Genomic DNA, 22,683 nt, shown 5'->3' on the forward strand with positions numbered 1-22,683 from the left:
TTTTCACAATTTGACTGTAGAATTAGTGGCCCAGATATGGGGAGCAATGGTTCTTGTGTTGGCTTATCAGCTATTGAAATGTTAAAACCATACAGTCTCGAATTCATCTGCGAGAAACTAAGACATAGGTTGTAATGGCTAGTCACAAAAGCGGTTTGCAACAGAGTCAAGGTTTCTGGCACTTCATAAAAGAACAAACTACTGCACGTGGGTGTTTTCTTAGCAGAAGACCCTTTGCAAAGTCGCCCCAGAGCCAGCTTAGAAATCAGACATAAGTCAAACATAAGACGAAAGGAAGGCAATATGGATTACAGCTGACAGCAGAGAAAACTCTGGCTCTGGGTTAGCCTGAAAATGTGGGAACTGTTCTGACTGAAAGAGACCTTTTATTCCAACTCTATTTCACTCACTCAACAAATATTCTGTCTAACTGATTTTGTATCTAGTTTATGAGCTTATAAATTTGAATTATTAACTATTTGATGAAATATGAAAGAAAGGTAGAAGTATATCAAGAATTAGAAAACTGGGCCTAAAAATGAAAGATTAAACAAAGACATTTGGGCTGCTGAGTGACTGACAGAAGAATTCTGGTTTTTTTGTTTTGTTTTTGAATGAATGACTGAGTGTGTTTTTCCAGGAACTAATTTAAATTACAAAAATGTAATAACCACTAACCTTCCTTTGATGGTGTTAGATGCATTCTTTTGGTGTCAGATTCATTCTATTTAGCTGCAAAGTTATGGAGAAGAGTGACTGTCCTTCTGGTGAACTCCGTACCTATGTTGGAAAGAGGAGGTGCTAGAATCAGAGACGGAATCCAGGGCCTCACACATTCAAGGCAGATGCTCTCCTACTGAGCAATACCTCCTACTTTCATTGACCTCTGGGAACATGAGCAAAATTATGAATGCAGACATCAGGACAATAAGAGATCAGACACATTCTGCTCAGTCACAGCAGGAAACAAATTGTAGTATCCTACCAGTGTCGTGTAATAAAGGTGTGTTATGTGAAGAACCCAAATAGAATTTCTAGCTTCTGGTTTTGGAAAGAAACTTTGCTATAATGGAATATCTAATTTGATAACCAAATGCCACCCATGATTTCTGGCTTAACTTTAGGTTTTATAAAACATCCCTGCATCTTCTTAAATTCCCATCTTCTGCTTAAATTAGCTTGTTGAGTTTCCGTCACCTGCAATCAGAGTCCCAAGAAGATGTGGGCTTACTGTTTGGTGATATTATGCTCCTTACACTATCCCCGGGCTGGAATGATAGCACAAGGGGTAGGGCGTTTGCCTTGCCGGTTTCGAATCCTCTGCCCATCTCAGAGAGCCCAACAAGCTGCTGAGAGTATCCTGCCCGCACTGCAGAGCCTGGCAAGCTACCCGTGGCGTATTCTATATGCCAAAACCGGTAACAACAAGTTTCACAATGGAGACGTTACTGGTGCCCACTTGAGCAAATCAATGAGCAATGGGATGACAGTGCTACAAAAATAAGATCTTACTAGATAGATAATCTGGAACTTGCATCTTAGTGATGCATAAATAAGGGTCACCCAGGAAGCAAACAAATAATTCCAAATCATGTCTACAATTGATGCAATATTCTTTGGTAAATTATAATGTATCAAGTCATTCTTTCATTTATGGACAATAAGAGAATATTAAAGAGAAATATTAAATATCAAATATTAAGTATAAAATAAGAAAAAATAACTTATCTTCAAAGGTAACAGCTAACGTATTGAATTGAACAGAAACTGGGGCTGGAGTGATAGCACAGCGGGTAGGGCGTTTGCCTTGCACGCGGCCGACCCGGGTTCGATCCCCGGCATCCCATATGGTCCCCCAAGCACTGCCAGGAGCAATTCCTGAGTGTAAAGCCAGGAGTAACCCCTGAGCATCGCTGGGTGTGACCCAAAAAGCAAAAAAACAAAAAACAAAAAACGACCCGGGTTCTAATCCCAGCATCCCATATGGTCCCCTGAGCACCGCCAGGGGTGATTCCTGAGTGCATGAGCCAGGAGTGACCCCTGTGCATCGCCGGGTGTGACCCAAAAAGCAAAAAAAAAAAAAATTGAACAGAAACTGTAACATGTATGTTCTTATATATTAGTATATTTGTTTTATCAAAGTTACCTAAAGATGCATTACTGAAGTAAAGAATGTTATTTTGGGAGATAATAGATACTACAAAGTTTCATTTTCTAAATGAAATAATTCCTTCCCCACCAGCAACATATAACAGAATCTATTTCCCCAGATATCCTAAGCAGTGTTTGGTGTTTATATATTTATATTTAAAATATTTTCAGTCTAACACATTTTCAAGTTTGTTTTGCTTTGGTATAGGGATAAGACTGAGCAGTTTTAGGGGGGCCACAAGAGAGCTCAGACATGTGGGGCTGGGGTTTGCATTTAATGCTTCATGCATACCACTTGCTTTATCTCCCCTGCCCCTAATTCATCTTTTTAAAAAATTGTCTTTTTGATGCTTTAATAAACATTTCTCCAATTGCTAGTGAGATTAGACACATTATATTCTCCCTATAGAGATTTGCATGTTTCTCATTTGTGGGAAATTTTAATTTTAATATTGACTTTATTTTTAATATAAAAATTGAATGTGACCAAATAAGAATTTTTTTATGATTTCTGAGATTCTTGTTTTGTTTACAAAGGTCTTTTCAGGGCCAGCGAAATAGTGCAGTAGGTAAGGTGTTTACCTTACATGTAGCTAATCCAGTTTTGATCTGTGGCACCACTTATGGTCACCTGAGTAGTTGATCCCTGAGCATAGACCCAGGAGTGATCCCTGAAAACAGACAGATGTAGACTCACCCAACAAAGATCTCCTCCACCAAAATTTAATATTTTCTATTTGTAATTTGCTAAATATTGATTTTTTTAAATCCTTAATAGAATTTAAATATTCTAAGTTATACATTTTAACAGAATCCTAAATGCTTTTGCTCAAGGTTGTGACTGATTTCGAGCTTTAGACTTCTGCAGTACTGAAAAAGATTATTTAAAGAAGAGAAAAGAAAAGAAAATATAAAGGAGAGGAAAAGAAAGCAGAGCGTAGACATTAATCTCATTAGCAGCTAGAACTTGTGAGTAAAAAGCTTATCCTAGCAAACCTGTCTGGCACCTTGTGCACACGCTACACAACGGGCCAATTTCCTGAAACTCTATCTTGTTTTTAGTTGCAAGTGCTCAATAATCAAAATGAATCAGCACTCTTCAATTTTTAATGTGCTCCCACATCTTTGCATCTTGTGCTTGTGAGTGTGACAAACTGTAAAATGATCCACGTGTGATTGTTACATGAGGGAGGGTGAGGAGGTGAGAGGGAGATAAGGTGACCCGCCCATTCTCAGTAACAGTAGCTGTGGACCCCAGTCCTACATTTTTGACTCTAAGTCAAAGCTTCAGTCTCCAAGAAACCTGTAGTAGTAAATGATTAGTGGTATAAAATATTAGTGGATTTAGTGGTATTTAATATCATCATTATAGCACAGTGGGTAGGTTGTTTGCCTTGCACGTGGCTGACCCGGGTTCGATTTCTCTATCCCTCTTGGAGAGCTTGGCAAGCTACCGAGAGTATCTCGCCCACACAGGAGAGCCTGGCAAGCTACCTGTGGCGTATTCAATATGCCAAAAACAGTAACAACAAGTCTTACAATGGAGACGTCACTGGTGCCCGCTCAAGCAAATTGATGAGCAGTGGGATGGCAGTGACAGACCGTGAATTATTATCTTTAACAAAAAGCAGATGGGGAAGGGCAGTTGGGTAGGAAAGGAAGAAGTATCCATTGTCAGGTCTAAATCTTTTTATTGAGCAGCACTGAAGAGCACCATTTCACTGACTTATAAAGACTTAGCTAACCGAACGCCTGCTTTGAAAATGACATTGGTATAAAATATTTTGTCACGTACACTAGCCCTAAATCATGGCACACAGAGGAAGATATCACCTTACATTATGTAAGCTGAGAAGCACTCCTCTACAAGTCTTTTCTTACAAGGTTGATGAAGGTGTGAGCTCAAAGCTGGACATTGAACTGGATTTACACTGATATATGTCACAGACTCTACCACTGACTTTGCGGTCAGTGGCTGGTGATAGCACAGGGAGTATCCAGTCCATGGTGCTTTGTTTTCAGCTGTGATTGAGTCAGGCCCCAGAGATACCTGTGTTAATGCTCTCATTCCTCATCCCTGGAGAAAATCCAGCCACAACAGACACAAGGACAAACAGAGTAACAGATGCTGATTAATAACCATATGTAAGTTTGCCTTGGAAACTGATCCTGGACCCACTGAGCAGGGACGGAAGAAACCAGAGTGCGCCTAACGAGACTCAGTACTGAGCTTCAAAATCATGGCAAGCATCACAGCTTGCCTTGGCTTCCTCCAAGCTGGCTGGTTGTCATAGAAACCCAAGCTGGCAGAATTGCAGAGTAGATTCCCTTAAAGAGAATGCTCACGTTATCTTACTCCAGTGCTGTTGGGGGAAGGAGAATAATTCAGATTTGTTAAATAAATATTTGCCAAGGGTCTGTTGCATGATAAACTCTGAGGCATACACATATGTCTATTGGGTCCCTTTTGTCTTCAAACTTCCTCTTCAAGGAAAACCTGATGAGAAGACAGCTATTATATAATGTGATCAGGACGATCAGGACACTAGCAAACATAGGCAAATTCAAAGTGGTGGGGAGATAGTAGGGGCTTATTGAGTGGAGGTCACTTTTAAGTAGGACTTAATATGAAGGATTAGAAAGAGTTTGTGAGTAGAAAACCAGGGTGGATAGTCTAAGGACTTATAAGGGATCGTCGAAGGGTGGTAGGTTATCTAGAATGCTAAATTCAATCAACAATCCCACTTTATGCCTTAAGGTTGTTTTGAGAATTACAGCCAACCGTTATTAATTCACACATTACTTCTTGCAAATGTATTCAGTATCATCCACTTAAGTTGAAATTATCATGGCAATGACTGAAAGAGTTCACTAAGCAAGAAAAAAATTATATGGAAGGATGTTTAATGTTCATCTTACTAACAGGGAAATAAAAGCTATTTGCAAGTAGTTTAGGAGAACATATTAATCAAGAGAAAAGACTTTAGAATCAGGCAAGCCTGTATTTGATTGCTAAGTTTAATATTTAGTAAGTAAAAGATTCTGGCTAAGTTTCTTTAACATTTCAAGCCCCTGTTTGTTATTTATTTGGTTTTGTTGTTATTGTGGACATTGCAGATACTATTTCAATCAAAGTATTATAATTTTTAAAAGTTTTACTCTGGATCCCTTAGCCCCAGAGTATAGGGAGAAAAAGGAAAGAAATAGAGTGAAGAGAAAGGTGAGAAGAGATAAATGAGAAGCAATGGGTCAGGGGCCAAGGGGACTCAGGTACAACAGTGGTGTTTAAAAATGATAGAGCTCAATGTCCACCACAGTGTTAAAAATAATGCAATCGCGAGACCTAAACTTTAATAATCAAGTTCAAAGGTGCTTTTATGGTGGCAGGCTGAGGCTGGAGTGTGGTGGTGGGATAGAAGAGGGAACCTGGCAACATGGTGCAGGGAAGTTGCCACTGGTGGCCAGACTGGTGATGGGACATTATATGTCAAAAACCCAACTATGAATAACTTTGTAATCCATGATGATTTAATAAAATTAAAATTGGGGACCAGAATGATAGTACAGAGAGTAGGATGTTTGCCTTGCACACGGCTAACCTAGGTTCAGTCCCTGCCATCCCAGATGGTCCTCTGAGTTCAACCAGGAGTAACTCCTGAGTGGAAAGCCAGGGGGACCCTTGAACATCACTGGGTGTGGCCCCCAAACAAAAGAAAATTAAAAATAAAATAAATATTGAAAAAATATTGCAGCATGACTTATAAAGTTCTTAACAAGTACAGTTTCAGGTATACTGTTCCACTATAAATCCATCAGCAGCTCTCCACCACCCAATAATACAAATTTCTCTCTCTCTCCCTCTTCTCTCTTTCTCTCTCTCCCTCTCTGTTTCTCTCCCTCTTTCTCTCTCTCTCTGTCCTCTCTCTCCACCTTGCATTTTTAGCAAAATATTTTTTTAATCTAGATTATTATAGTATGGTGATATGCTTACCATAATGTTGACTCATGTTTTGAGGTTACCTTATCACAACCTTACCAAAATATTGAATATTCTACCTAATGTTACCCCCAATCCACCTGCTCATCATTCTTGAAACTACCCCTTCTCTGACATAGTCATTTCTGTGGTCCAGGACCAAGGGTTTGCTATCACTTTTTTATTTTCCATTTCCTTGTCTTGTTTCTCCATATACTGCAGATAAGTAAGAATATCCAGTGTTTGTCCTCTCCCCTCCACCTTACTTCATTTAACATTCTTCAATTCGATCCAAGGTGTCACAAATTGTATGATTTTATCTTCAAGGGATTATGTTGAAGATGAAAAAATAATCAAACCATTGTCCTTATCTTAGAAGTATACAACATATGTGACATCGTAGAAGTTTGCAGGTGTATTTTTTTTCTAGAAGTGATCATCTAGGTCATTTTCATGACATGTACATGACATTGTACATGTCATCTTTGAAGGTTAGGACTTTTTCTCTTATATAAATAAGATGCAAAATAAGTCAATAGTATACACTTTTGGGGACTGGAGCGATAGCACAGCGGGTAGGATGTTTGCTTTGCACACAGCCAACCCGGGTTGGATTCCCAGCATCCCATATGGTCCCCTGACCACCGCCAGGAGTAATGCCTGTGTGCAGAGCCAGGAGTAACTCCTGTGCATCGCCAGGTGTGACCCAAAAAGCAAAAAAAAAAAAAAAAATAGTATACTCTTTAAAACATAAAGGAAACTTTAAATGAATCAATTCAATTTCAGCTATTTATAGAAGAAACAGCTAACTTACAAGATAATTTCTAAATGCAAGTACTGGGTAAGTCAATGAGTAAGCCTGACACACAGTTTGGTGTTTCTGCCACAGAATCAGGGATGATTTATCGGTTCTTAACAAAATTGCTCCAATAGGCATATTTCAGTATTTCAGGAAGTCAAGTTAGCACTTCCTGAGCAACAAATACCTCCCCAGAAATAATATGATTTCTTCTTCCACTCAATTGGCCCAAGTGATTGAAGTTTAGCTTTACATGCAAAGTTCAAGTAAATAATAAATTGTTCTATATAAATATGTATGTAGAATTTATTGTGTTCTCTCGAGAGGAAAGTTGGATAATTACATGCAATACTGAGCTTAGTGACACTTGTAACATCAAACATCGTCGGTAGAACAGATATAAATAATTTACTCTAACATCTAAAAGAAAAAGTTTTATATTCAAATTAAATTCAATTGTATTCAAGTGCTGTTGATGGTATTCAGATTTCTTCCCCTTATGCAGATAGCTGACGTCCATACAGACAGGTGTCATTGTCCTGGGCTCTTAAGCTGGTCTGATCTGAAGCTCTTTCAGCTAATGTGCCCTGATAGTCCTCATGGGGAACTATGTGGGTGACATCCTCTTTCATTTCCTTTTCCTTGAGTTATTCTATGGGATGCTGTTTCCACTTCTTCAACTACTACTGTGCCCTAACTTTTGCAGAGTTAATTCTCTTAAGTTCTATATGTGATATGATATTATTTCTATTAATATATTTAGTTAAGTCTACCTCCAGAGAATCTTCTTAACTGTACTCAGTTGCTTTTACAACGATTTTCTTATTCATCATTCTCATACTCCTTGAGCTATTACTATAGCCATGAATATTATACAATGGAATATATATGATAAGTGTTAATTAATCTAAAGAAACTTAAAGATAGATACCAATATTATCTCCACTTTCCGATGAGAAAAAGGGGCTTACACTTGTCATGGTAGCAGCTGAACAGAGCAATAAGATTCTGATCTGAAGGTTTATCTAATGTAAAAACTCACCAGTTCATAAAGTATGGCTACTCTCCATGTAATCAAAACACAGTTTAAATATTCACAAGTTCTTATAATAGGAAATCATTTGCAGATCAAATTCAGCTTCTGTTGTTTTACAGAGAAACAGAGAATGCAAAGTGGGGAGTAAATTGTTCCTATTCTCCTTCCCCAGATTAACGGGTCATCCTCAGTGTTTTAGCTTTATGCACCATGGTTGGGTACTGTTTATCTTGGAATTCATCAAATAAACGAGTGGATTTCCTATTGCAAGTAAGGGTTTGAGTGAGGGAAGGGCTGAAGTAGAGAAGCAGGAGTGTCAAAATTAGTAGAACTTGAGCCTGTCTGGAGTTGTTTTGGCTTTGAAAGTAGGATTAGCATGTACTGCATTGGCATGGTGGTTGTCAGGCTATGGAACATCTAATATTTAAATGTTGGCTTTAACTTGGTAGCAATCAGTCAAGCTGCACAAACTGGTGGAGGATCACAACAAAGTCCAGGTTGCAATCACCGTTAAAGGCAAAGGTAAGTGATATGTCCTGCTATCCTTAGCATTCTAGTATTCCAGGGTGGACTCATGTGTGATTAGTTATGAAAAAAAAATGGAATTTTCTCATGAACTTGGGGCTGGGAATAAGGTGGATCCAAAGAATAAAAGAGCAAAGAAAAACAGAAAAGGGGCCATAAGGTACAAAATAAATTAATTTGGACCTGCTATTGGGGCAGACTTGAGTGGTGGTTGGAAAAAACTGGAAATGATGGAAATGATGGTGGTGGGAAGGTGCAGTGGGGGTGGGATTGGTGGAGTCACAAGTGCTGACCCACGCTTTAGGAGGTAAGAGCTTGCAAATATTGAATTGCTGACCTACCCCTGCAGGACCCTGACAATAAGTGCCTTGTTGAGTTCTGTGAGCTATTTCTCATGCCTCACCCTCATGCCAGTCCTGGCTCCTACCCCATAGCTGGGCTACATCAAATTTCATCAGCTTACCTTACATCATTCATTTGATTATTATCCCCTAAGCCTTTCATTTTTTGGCTTCCCCCAACTAATCATCCCAAGCAGTCCCTGCAACACACATTTTGTTCTGTTCATTTGTAACCCAGCTCTTAGAACATTGTAAATGGCTGGTTGGACGGAGGCTTGTCTTTTACTTTGAATTAGCCTGGGATAGGAGGATGGTCATGACTTTGCACAGCGGAAGCTGTCCGGATGGTGTACCCTATGTTTGAATACAAGGGCAGTGTGCCACAGAGGATCAGAAATCCAGCCAAGAAGAGCAAAGGCACATTTCATCATTGATCAATTCCCTTGAATAGCTTCTAGGGCCAGAGCACTGTCACAAGTACCAGGAAGAAGATGAGATCTTGTTGCTGAGTGAATACATTGATATGGTCTAGGAATCAATACCCTCAGTTTGGTTCTTTGGGAAATTGTACTTCAAAGGACCAGGTCTGGAACAGGTCAATGAACATGCAGGGTAGTTTTTGGCCAATAGGTTGATAAAGGATTCTCAGTCACTTTTATTCCCTTTTTTAACTAAAAATTTTTAATAATGTTTTTCATGCTGATTTATTACACTCAATATTCCAACACCAATCCCACCATCATTGCACCTTTCTACCACCATTATTTCCAATATTTTCCAACCACCACTCAAGTCTGCCCCAATAATAGCAGGCCCAAAGTAATTTATTTTATATTACTTGTTATGAATAATTCACTGAAAAGTGGTCAGATAAAGGTTTGCTTAGAAAAAAATGTTTGAAGTTTGTTGTCTCTCACCCTGGGACCATTAAGCCCTTGAATAAGAGATTACGAACATGTTGTTACATGTTAAGCTTTCTGTGTTAATATTTTTCTTAATTGATATTGTTTATCTTCTAATTTACATCCCGTCCAATGTGGTGTGCTACTCCTAGTATATCAGTGCTGTAGAGTTTGAAATGTCGCACGCCAGAAATGCTGCCCCATGCTCCAGGAAGTCTAAAATTTTGAAAGGGGTGATACAGCTGGAGTTAAATTTTTAACTGGATGGTGACTTTGAGGTCCAACAACATCTCTGCAGCTTATCAATCTCTTTTGAGATTCATTTATGAGTCTCTGGATCATGGCCAGTTAATTAGCTTAAATGATGTCAGAAGCCATTTAGGGGTGTAGTTGCCAGGCTTCCAGAAGAACAGGGAGATGAGGGGAGGCAGCCCATCCCTGACTTTGTGAGAATCTGGGAATTTCAGTCACAAAACCTGCATACCTGAGTTTTTCAACACATTCTTTTCTGGATGAGGCTCGTCCTGAGCCTGTGGAGTCCGGCAGTGAGCTTGGCAGTATTGGAGTGTGGAGGTTTTCGATGGCTGGTGGTCTTCCCTGCCTCACTCTGGAGTGTCCCAGATGAGACTCAGCCTGGCATGGGGTCCGGAAGCATCTCTACAGCTTCACTCAATTTTATTCTTAAGAGAAAAAAACAAAGAAAAGAAACATGTCACCTGTTCATAGAAATTTTGCTGTTGTGTAGGTTTGCAGGAGATGGAATCTCGGCTCCTGGTTCCCGGAGATATTCTTGTCCTTCCAGGAAAATTATCATTGCCATGTGATGCTATTTTGATTGATGGGAGCTGCGTGGTGAATGAAGGCATGCTTACAGGTAGGCATTTGTCACGGACCAACTATCCACTAAGTCTTCTCAATCAAACATGAGGCCAAATATTAGAAAAGCAGATGAACCTATACTTACTGCTTTATACTAGGCACATGAGGAAATGGGTGAGGAAGATACACGTTATTCATGCAGATAAAATTATATATATGCAAACAAGTCTTCTTTTGTGAAAATACTCATTTAACTAGTGTGAAAATACAATAAGCACAAAGCTAAAAGAGAAGTCTAATACAGGACATAATTATTTTCTAGGTGAGTGGGGTGCTGAGAGTTTAGTGGAAGGCAAAAATCACTGTCACTGTCATCCCATTGCTCATCGATTTGTTCGAGCGGGCACCAGTAACGTCTCTCATTGTGAGAGTTATTGTTATGTTTTTTTGGCACATCCAATACTCGACAGGTAGCTTGCCAGGCCCTGCCATCCGGGCGCGATACTCTCGGTAGCTTGCCAGGCTCTCCGTGAGGGGCGGAGGAATCCAATACAGGTTGGCCACGTGAAAGGCGAACACCCTACCGCTGTGCTATCGCTCCAGCCCAAGACAAAAATATTTTATAATATTATTGTTTGTAATTATACACATCCAAACAAAATCACCTAAAGCACCAACTCACATAGTTGGTAGGACATAAAGATTTCATATAGTACTATGCTCATTCAATGGAAAATTGAGCTCCACATTTCCCAGGAAAGGAGAATGAGTTGGACTTTCATACAAAGGAAGTATAACAATTATGTTCTTTGGAATCATATCTCCAATTAATTTCACTCACCAGAAAATCAGTTTTCTGTTTATGGTGTGAAACATCCTTACACCATGAAAAATATAATATAGGCAACAATAACAAAAAGTACAAAATATTAGGGCCAGGTAGATAATATAACTGGGAAAAGAGGTCTACCCTTTTTCAGAGATGGATGTGAGAACTGTTTCTCCCTTTCAGTGAGGTGTTTTTATTTTAGCCACTGTTTTGTTTTCTTTCTTCTTTTCTTTTTTTTACAGAGAAAAGGAAGGTGTTGCTTTGCTCACAGGTGTTTCAGGTTAAATTCCTGACACTGCATATGGTTCCTCAAATCTTAGCAGAAGTGATCCCTGAGCACCGAGCCAGCAGTAAGCCCTGAGCACAGTAGGATATAGTCCCAAAGCAAACACAAATCAAAAAAATCACACACACAATAGTAATGAGAGAATATTAAATAACATTACACACATACTAATAGAAACTACTTAAAGTTTTCTCTTATGTTTACAGATTGTTGCATTTTTGTTTCCAAACAGTGAAACACACACACACACACAGAGTTTTTAACATCACCTAAATGTAAAGGAAGTTATAATCTATTCCTAAATTGTTCAACACAGATTTCACATTAAAAATGAGCCTTCTTAATTTAAAATTGAGACGAGAAAATGGAGCAAACATAAATATGCTCAGTATAATTACAAAATACCCCTTTAATGTGTTGAAATCTAACTGCCTTATAATGGTAGTGATGAGGATTTGCATGTTGATCATATCTTTCATTCAGGATGTTGCCATAGTACCCAATGTTCAAAATGTAAGCCCCAGAAATACTGGCCTCTTTACTCAAAGGCAGCAACTGTCTTGCATTTCCAAGCAGCCTGAGACTGAATAGAAATCTCTCTCAGCATCAACGAGAGCATGGCTATGAAGACCTCTGTGTGAAGGACAGTCACAGAGTTCAGTGTATTAGGTGTTGGACTCTAATGCACAGTCTTGCTTTCATTTTCAAAAAAAAAAAAAAAACTGGAGAATTCCAGAGAGCGAGAAATACTGAACAATGCTTTTTACAAATGGCAATATTCACTTGGATCTATTCCTCTAAAAATAATCTCCCAGCCTTACTATGTTATTGCACCACACCCACCATGAAGTGCCAATGTCCCTTCACTCCTGCCCGTAGGTCTCTAATCACCTGCCACCCCTGTTCATACCTTGCTTGGTAGACACTCTGTAAGCAGAACTCCAGGCTGCTTCTGCTGAGCGTTATTTATTCCCTTTTCTTTTCTTTTCTTTTCTTTTCTTTTCTTTTCTTTTCTTTTCTTTTCTTTTCTTTTCTTTTCTTTTCTTTTCTTTTCTTTTCTTTTCTTTTCGGGTCACACCTGGCAATGCACAGGGGTTACTCCTGGCTCTTCACTCCGGAATTACTCCTGGCGGTGCTCGGGGGACCATATGGGATGGTGGAGAGTGAACCCGGGTTGGCCGCGTGCAAGGCAAATGCCCTACGTGCTGTGTTATCACTCCAGCCCACCCCCTTTGTTTTCTTATACTCCACCAAGGAGACCATGGTATTCAATCTTTTAACTCACTACACTATGCATGAAACGCTCAAGTTCCAAGTTGAGGCAAAATAGACAAGATTTCATCTAAAATATTAATTTTTATTTAGACACAGTGATTGACAAAGGTGTTAACCATAGAGTTTCAGACATATATTGTTGTCTACTCCAGACCTACCATCAGTGACTATGTTCCTCTACCAATAACTCAAGTTCCCTCTCACACTCCAACCTGTCTCCTTGGCAGACACAGATTCTAAGTTGAATTATTAAGTTTGATTTCTGTGCTTACAGTATGCTGGGCCTGTTGATGTATACATATACAGATACCTTGCCTCTAGCCCACAGATGATTCCAAGACCCTTATGTCTTTTCCCTATATCAGTTCCAGACCATCAATTCTCACTTACACCCTCCACTTCTCTCCTTCTCTGACATCTTCATTTATGTAAAGATTTTATCTTTTCTTACAACTGAGTAGTATTCTATCATGTATGTGAGTCACACAATTTTTTATGCAGTCATCCATTGGTGGGAATTTGGTTTGTATACAGATCTTGTTTATTGTCAATAGTGTTGCAAAGAATATAGGTGTTCAAATATGTTTTTGATTTCATGCTTTTGTGTAGGGATAAATGCCAAGAAGTAAAATTGGTTGGTCACATGGAAGTTCTGTTTCTAACGTTTTTGAGAATCTGTAGGTGTTTTCCACAGAGAATCAGATAATAGAACCACAAACAGAGAATCTGAGGTGAATCCTTACCAGCATTGATTGTTGGTTTTTTAATATAGGACATTTTCTTTGGTGTGAGGTGATATCTCATTGTTAATTTGATTTTAATTACTCTGATAATCAGTGATGATGAACACTTTTGCATAAATCCATGGGCCATCTGTATGTCTTCTTTGAGGAATTATATGTTCATTTTCTCTTCACATTTATTGATGAGGTTTTTGTTTTCTTGTTATTGAATTGTTTGAGTGATTTATAGATCTTGGATATTAGCCCTTTTTCCAGGGAGAACATTTTCTTCCTTTCAGTGCATTGTTTTTTACTTTAGCTATTTTTTTGTATTGTTTTGTTTGCAATGTAAAAACTTTGTAGCTTGATGTTTTCCAATTTTAATATTTTCTGCCTTTAGTTTCTTTACCCTTGTTTGCTTGTTTGGGGGGCCATATCTGGCTGTGCTCAGGCTTACAACTAGATCTATGTTTTGGATTCCTGGCACCATAAGAAAAATGTGCATTAAAAGAGTTAAGTACCATGAGGCTCTAACGGCTTTATTTTAGAGGCAGCATATATTCCCAATTTATGTGTTAATTTGAGGAAAGAACACTGATGAAACCATCAGATTAGAGTTAGATTTATGAAACTGCAAATGCATTTCTAAAGTCCACAAGTGTGATTCACATATTTTCCCTGTGTGCAAATGTTTCCCTATGCTCATTCGCATAAGAAAAGCAGCAAATACCTGTAGCATTTCTGTAAAAATTTGCATTTGTAAATAATACAAGCTCTTTTTGGCAATGGCACCAAACAAGCTGAACTAGAGGGAACTATTATAAAACCCTATTTCCAGACGTGGAAACTGAGGAAGAGGGAGAACTGCTCAGCCAGCAAATGAAGGATCAGGTTTGGAGATGGCATTTATTTCTAGATGTAAGGAACTGTGGCAGTAAAAATAATGATGGTTATAGGCCCAGACATCACCTATTCCTATGTAATCATGTCCTGGGTACTTGTCCATTGTATGATCTTCCTCTTCCTTAATCTCATTGTATTTCCATAAATGTACATATGTAAGAAAATTTATTTTTATGGGCTGGAGCGATAGCGCAGCGGGTAGAGCATTCACCTTGCACACAGCCAACTCAGTTTCGATTCCTCTGCCCCTCTCGGAGAGCCTGGCAAGCTACAGAGAGTATCCCACCCCCGGCAGAGCCTGGAAAGGCATATTTGATATGCCAAAAACAGTAGACATTACTGGTGCCCACTTGAGCAAATCGATGAGCAACGGGATGACAGTGACAGTGACAACCCAAATTTGACCATCATTGAAAAAGTGCAATATGAAGCATCTGATATAAATTGAACAACTCTGCCAAAGAGCAGACCCTCCCCATCTTAGCCTGGCTACCCCAAGCCAGGGGTGAAGGCTCTGAGAAGAGTGAGTAGTCTGTAGCAGCTCTTCTTTCTTTTGTTCTCACTCCATTCATGGTTTGGGTAGCCCCCTAGTCTAAGTCTACTCACACAACAAGTGATGGAACTCCCTGTCTTCTAACTTCTAGAATGTCTCCATAACCATTATCCTACCTTGAGGTATATACCCCACCTTTTTTATTTTATTTTTTCCAGAAACATACAACATGTAGTTTTCCTTTGGGTTTTCCACTTCTTAGTCCAGGTAGCTTTTTCAGCTAGAAAAGCAGGAGAGGAAAGTTGTGGTGGGCAGGAAAGCTTTGTTCCAATTTTCAAGTTATCGCCAAAATCCATGATACAACTTCCAAATGAGTTTTGGAACTCGAAAACTGGTAATTGACTAATTATTCCCTCTCTCCCTCCTGAGCCAATAATCTCCCTCCTGAGCTTGTGCCTCACAAAGCAACCAGTAGCAAAAGGAAATATGAGGGACAGAACACTGACTACTATTTTGACTTTTCCTCTTGGCACATTAGCTAAATTTTTTTCAGTTTTCATAAGTAGTAGGCTCTAGTTGATATTTTACGCATATTATTAATCCATCTTGAAAAATCTATAAAATATGAAAATATAAGGCCTAGAAAGGGTAAATAATTACCCAGAGCCACACTGCTATAAAGTGGTGAAGCTGAGATTGCAATTCATTTTTCTAGCGTTCATTCCCTCAATCCATGAATGTCCACTAACTCTACTGTTTACGTTATTCGCTTAGGTGCTGGGGAGATATCAGTGGACAGTAGACTATATCTATACATCATGAAGCTGACACTGTAGTGGGGAGGAGGAACCATGAGTGCACTGTGACATATATTAGGACAGCTAAAAGTTATCCGAAGAAAATAAAACAAGCCTATATGCCATTCCACTTCCTTTCCCCAAAACCTCTGTTTGTACTGCCTCATTTTCTTAAGGACAAATAAGTGGGAAAGGAGTGACATTCACTCTGCCACAATCACTTTCTCTCACTCTCTTCTCATTAGAATTTAGGATTAATTTAAGTGCATATTCATGAAATGTACAGTGATCCCAGAAGAACACACAGGAATGTCCCACTGTTGTTATTTTATATTTGTAACCTGTAGAAAGGCTCATAATCAATCAATTAATATGTTATCTCTTCCTTTTTGTTTCTCTTCTCTACTTTCTACTTTCTATCTGGACTGGAGCAGTAGCACAGCGGGTAGGGCATTTGCCTCACATGCAGCCGACCCAGGTTTGATTCCTCCGTTCCTCTCAGAGAGCCCGGCAAGTTATTGAGAGTATCCTGTCCGTACGGCAGAGCCTGGCAAGCTACATGTGGTATATTCGATATGCCAAAAACAGTAACAACAGGTCTCACAATGGAGACATCACTGGTGCCCGCTCGAGCAAATTGATGAAAAATGGGATGACAGTGCAGTGTTACTTATCTTCAATCTGTGTCAGATACTGTGATGTGCTAGAAGCACCAAGACAAATGAGAATGGACCCCTACCCTCGAGCAGTTTAAGTTTAGTGGCTCCAGAAATAAGAATAAACAAGTAACATGCAATTTTCAACACTATTACCAAGAGAGACATTTAGATCACTGGGAACAAGAGGGGAAATCTATTTCATAGCAACAGAATCTTCAGATAACAGAAGCCAAATGAACAAAGAGTGATGAGAGCATTTCCTCCTGAAGCTTCTCCACCCTCCTTAAGCCTCCACATGTTTCTAGGTAAACCCAGCCGTCTTTTTGAGTTCCAAGAACGTCCAAGATATGAGACTCTTTGTTAATAATTAAATAGTCTAAAAGAGACTTGAAAATGGTCTCAGTGGAAAATCATTTATTTTTAGAATCATCTCTGAAATATTAGCTCCAAATGACTTCCATCCTGGATTGATTGAATCCCTGCCCAACCCCATACCATCAACTGTATGTGCAATAATTTATGCCCTTATATCACACTGAGTCTATACTGTGGACTAACATTCTATGATTCAAAGGCAGAAAAACATTTGAAATTATTTTAAGTGTCTGCCTTTTTTTTTACAAAGGCACTGTCACTGTAGCACTGTCATCTCGTTGTTCATCGATTTGCTCGAGCAGGCACCAGTAACGTCTCTTGTGAGACTTGTTCTTACTGTTTTGGGCATAATGAATACGCCATGGGTAGCTTGCCAGGCTCTGCCATTTAGGTGGAATACTCTCAGTAGCTTGCTGGGCTTTCAGAGATGGATGGAGGAATCGAACCCAGGTTGGCCTCATGCAAGGCAAATGCCCTACCCACTGTGCTACCGCTCCAGTCTTCAAAATAATGAGGTGCAAAGATTTGGAAATTTGTAAATAGGTTGTCTCTCTTGCAGAGTCATTTAGAATGCAACTTATAGATCCATACAAAAAATTAACATGATTCTTTAAAAAAAAATGGGGCCACATACAGCAGTTATCAGGGCTTACTCCTTGCTCTGAACTCAGGGATCATTCCTGGAGGGATCAGGGAACCATATAGGGTGTGAGGGTTCAAACCCGGGTCAGCTGCTTGCAAGGCAAATAGTACCTGCTGTACTGTCCTTCCAGCCCACCATAACTCTATAAAGAAAATGTTTTAGGGATAATGCTTGACTAAGAGGAATTTCCTGAAAAATATTCAAGATCTCTAATAAATCTTTTATGGATTTTTTTACCTTGAGGTATGAAAAATGTGCCATGGTAGAAAACTAGTTTTGTAAAACCAATTATAGTAAAACCTGGGTAATCATTCTTATTTAATTCATCCATGCATTAAAAAAATATATTTTGAACCCATTACGTGCTAGTGGAGAAAATGAAGAATAACAGAAAATGAAGAATTTTTTCTTCAAGAATGACAGAAGTTATACATGTTAATGTTCTTAACCACAGTTTCTCTCAGGGGAGGAAATAAAACTTAAATTTGTATAACTATAATCAATATTATACTGTTTCTAAATTAGAAATATGACAGATCATCTTGCTAATAGAATGGTTTGTGAAAAAGGGATGAAATGTTAAACTCATTTTTACCTTTGAAAATCTTGGAGCCAGGAAGTGTTGTTAATATTTCTATTTGTCTCTAAAATTTGTGTTTTTGTGTTTTTTGAACCATGAGCCAATTTCCTTTGCCTCTAAAGTAGTCCCCTTCCCATCAGAGAAAGAAGAAGAATATTTGCAGAGTGGGACTCTAGCATGGGGCATGCAAGCTGCGGTGTGAGCTGGGAGTGATAGTCACAGATACTCAGATTGAGATGCCCAAAAGAGAGCTTGAGCTTTGTTGGTACTGGCAGTGGGGAAGCACAAGGCATCTTGAGAAAAGAATAAGCTGACAAAAATGGGACTTAACCAGGTTCATCTGGAAATGATGAGGGATGACTTAACAGGACAAGTAGACTGGAGGAGAAAGACCAATTAATAGATATGTATTGTGGACTGGAGCGATAGCCCGGCAGGTAGGGAGTTTGCCTTGCACACAGCCGACACAGGTTCAATTCCTCTGTCCCTCTTGGAGAGCCCGGCAAGCTATCGCGAGTATCCTGCCCGCACGGCAGAGCCTAGTAAGCTACCTGTGACATATTCGATACACCAAAAATAGCAACAAGTCTCACAATGGAGATGTTACTGGTGCCCGCTCAAGCAAATCGATGAACAACAGGACGACAGTGCCACAGTGCTACAGGCATTGTATTATCTCTGTCCCTGTTTCCTTGCACAGAGCTCCCCAAATCCTTGTAAATCCATAGATGAAAAGAGTACTAGGAGGAGCATCTTCCACTCTAATGAGCCGAGAGTAGGTGAGCTCCATTTGGTTCTTGATTATTTCCAGACTAAGCCATGGTTCAAAGCTGGGACTCATTAGTGCCCCTCTAGCCACCCCTTCTATTTGTTCTCTGTGAAGGAGAGGGAGACTGGGAACTGGTATAATCTTGCTATTGTGAGGAAGCCCTATATGTAATCCCAATAGTAGGGGCTTCAGGAGATCTTCCAGACTGGTAGATCCCTCCTTATCCAAGGAACATGTTGTAATTGTTCAAAAGGACAAGATAGTTCTTTTGCTCAGCACCCTCTCAAACCTCACCCTGTGCATCACCCAATCTGTTTATCTGCATCTTTTGTCGTATTTTTTAATAATTTGGCAAATCTTAAGTGTTTCCCTAAATTCTGCGAGCCACTCTCGCAGTTAATTAAATTAGAGAAAAGGGTTATGGGAATTTCAGATTTTTCAGATTTATACTTGGCATGGGCTGGAGCAATAGCACAGCGGTAGGGCGTTCACCTTTCACGCGGCCGACCCTTGTTCGATTCCTCCGCCCCTCTCGGAGAGCCCGGCAAGCTACCTAGAGTATCGCACCCGCACGGCAGAGCCTGGCGAGCTACCCATGGCATATTGAATATGCCAAAAACAGTAACAATAAATCTCTCAATGAGAGATGTTACTGGTGCCTGCTCGAACAAATCGATGAGCAATAGGATGACAGTGATACTTGGCATCAGATGTTGGGAAGACTATTTTTTTCTTTCTTTTTTTTGTCTTTTTAAAAATTAAATCACCATGAATTCTAAAGTTACAAAGTTATTTATGATTGAATTTCAGGTACATATTTTTCCAACACCAATTCCTTCACTAGTGCCCACTACATTCCACCAATATTCCAGCTTCCTTCCCACACCAAAGCCTGCCTCTTTCATAATCCCAGTGTTCCCTTCTCTAACTTATCCTCCTCATCCCTGCCCCAGTGCCAAGCTTATTACTGAAGACCAGTTCTGCTCTTCATTGGATGCAGTCTTGAGTAATATGTTCCATAACCTGTAGGATGAGTTGCTGTTAGCAATTGCATTACAGTAAGTGAAATTGTAGGATGACCAGCAGTTATGGTAGAATTGCTTGTTGTAGGAAAAAGAAAATCACCCATATCTGGTACCAGAAATGGACATGGAGCAGTATTAATGGAAGGGAGAAACTCAGGAGGAAAGACTGGAGGTTTATTCTAACTCAAGAGGTGAGGGTAGTGTGGTTGAGATACCTATTCATAAAAAAAAGATTAGTTCCACTGTAACTTCAAATTATCTGGAGATTGTTGGCACTACAGAGAAGGAATTAATAACAGCTAATCCTTTGTCAGTGCAACTAACTAGAGTCAAATGAATTGTCAGTGAAGCCCCTGGGCCACAGACACAGGGATGAACTCTATGTAGCAAACTCATTAGGAGAGTCAGGAATTAGGGTCTGGGGAATGATTCCACATAAAGCGGAAGGACCAAAGATGCTCTGGAAGGAAATCTGTGACTCAACAAAAGGGTGGGACTATTTCCTTTATCTTGTTATGTATTAGTTTCTGTCTCTCCAACAAGCTCTCAAATCCAACCTATAGAATCAATATAGAACTGAGTATGGCACCAGTTGTCATTTCAGTACTGTTATTTCAGTATTGCTTGCTTCTACCATCACATTCATTTTCCTGTTCTTTCTCTCCTTGATCTGGGTGGCCTTACTCTTCTTTCAAATTGACAGTTTATTAATTGTTCAGGAAATCTTTCCTTAACCTTACTGCCAAAACAAGTACCTTATTGTTTCTTAACTAATTATTTGCCATTATTTACCTTCCTGGCTACCTGAGCTTTATGTGGGAACTATTTCTGTCTAATTCATTTATATTTCCAATACCTAGGCAGTATACAACTCAAAGTTGTATACTGTTGATCATATTTGCTGAATAAATGCATGAATGAGATATCAACGAATGGATGAAAGCAAATAATTATGTGAATTTCTTAGAACGTCCTCACTGCCTAGAATAAGGCTGGGCTTAAAGAACACTTTGGGATATACATGACAACTCTGCTAAAATAGGCCTCTTTTAAAATTATGCACTGCAAAAATTCAGGTGTGGGAAAGACAGGCATAATTTAAATAAATATTTGAAATATAATTAGGGTTATCACTATTTATATCACTAACAACCTCAAGAAGTCATTTAGCTCAAGGAATGAACTTAAGGCTGGATTATCTCCATTTAAACACTTTCTGAAGTTGCTAAGCACAAACCTCAAATAACCATCCAAGTTCACACAGAAACAATAAGATACCGTTTTCTTTAGGAGAAAGTATTCCTGTGACAAAGACACCATTGCCCCATGAGGATAACACAGCAGGCTGGAAATGCCACAGTTTGGAGGACTACCGGAAACACGTCCTTTTCTGTGGGACTGAAGTTATCCAGGTCAAACCCTCTGGACAAGGACCAGTGAGAGCAGTTGTTCTGCAAACAGGTTTGTAGGGGGGTTTATTGTTGCTGCCATTTGTTTTGTTCTTATTGAATCACTTTGAGATACACTGTGAGATACTTTCCAAAAGGATACGTTCTTTCTATTCACTGTCACTGTCATCCCATTGCTTATGAAGCTTTCATGTTTGAGTTTCAGTCATACAATGCTCGAACACCCATCCCTCCACCAGTGCATGTTTTCCACCACCAATGTCCCCAGGAACCCCCAGGTTGGATTTCTTCTGCAGATCCAGTGCACATTACGGTAGATGTGATAATATCAGCATGCCTTAGTTTAGACTAACAGCGAAAACGAAACTAAACAAGTTTCAGTAAATGCTTTTATTATCCACACTGACTTGTAAGCACATATGCCATAGTAGTACTTCATATTCAAATGACCTTATTAAGCAATCTTTATTTCAATGTAATGTGTGTTGGCCTGAGAGGAAACTGTAGTAAAGATCTTATTCTACCTCCTCTTGTAGGGTACAATACAGCTAAAGGGGATTTGGTGAGATCCATTCTCTATCCCCGGCCTCTGAACTTCAAGCTGTATAGTGATGCCTTCAAATTTATAGTGTTCCTGGCATGCCTTGGAGTCCTGGGCTTTTTCTATGCTCTAGGTGTTTACCTGTACCGTGGGGTAAGTATTGGGGATGATACTTTTCAAAAGGATAAATTCTTTCTATTCACTGTCACTGTCATCCAGTTGTTCATCGATTTGTTCGAGCGGGCACCAGTAACATCTCTTATTGAGAGACTTATTGTTACTGTTTTTGGCATATCCAATATGCACGGATAGCTTGCCAGGCTCTGCCGTGCAGGCTCCATACTCTCAGTAGCTTGCCAGGCTCTCTGAGAGGGGCGGAGGAATCGAACTCGGGTTGGCCATGTGAAAGGCGAAAGCCCAACCACTGTGCTATCGCTCTGGCCCAAGTTCTTTCTAAAGAACTTAATTTAAAAGTATTAGATGCAATTATGAGTGTTTTTTCATTCTTGTTAACATTGTTAGTCAGTGTTCTCTAAAAGAGTTTTCTTCACTGTCTCTGTCATCCCGTTGTTCATCCATTTACTTGAGCGGGCACCAGTAACATCTCTATTCCTCTCAGCACTGAGATTTTAGCAGCCTCTCCTTACTCATCTTTCCCAATGATTGAAGGCTCTTTCAGGGTCAGGGAAATGAGACCTATCATTACTGTATTTGGCATATCGAATATGCCATGGGTAGCTTGCTAGGCTCTGCCCGTGTGGGAGGGATACTCTCGGTAGCTTGCTGGGCTCTCCGAGAGGGACGGAGGAGTTGAACCCAGGTCAGCTG

The 22,683-nt window shown here is 39.6% G+C and overlaps 1 protein-coding gene across 1 annotated transcript in view; it reads left to right on the forward strand.

Moving 5' to 3' along the window:
• ATP13A5 (ATPase 13A5) overlaps window positions 1–22,683 on the forward strand; it is a 130,716-nt gene that overhangs the window by 40,264 nt on the left and 67,769 nt on the right. The window contains exons 8-11 of the mRNA XM_004602997.2: window positions 8,412–8,484; window positions 10,476–10,604; window positions 21,196–21,366; window positions 21,851–22,008. Coding sequence (XP_004603054.2) covers window positions 8,412–8,484; window positions 10,476–10,604; window positions 21,196–21,366; window positions 21,851–22,008 — 531 coding nt within the window. The remainder of the gene's footprint in view (window positions 1–8,411; window positions 8,485–10,475; window positions 10,605–21,195; window positions 21,367–21,850; window positions 22,009–22,683) is intronic.

This window comes from Sorex araneus, chromosome 2, assembly GCF_027595985.1.
Source record: "Sorex araneus isolate mSorAra2 chromosome 2, mSorAra2.pri, whole genome shotgun sequence".
In the NCBI taxonomy this organism is placed as follows: Eukaryota; Metazoa; Chordata; class Mammalia; order Eulipotyphla; family Soricidae; genus Sorex; species Sorex araneus.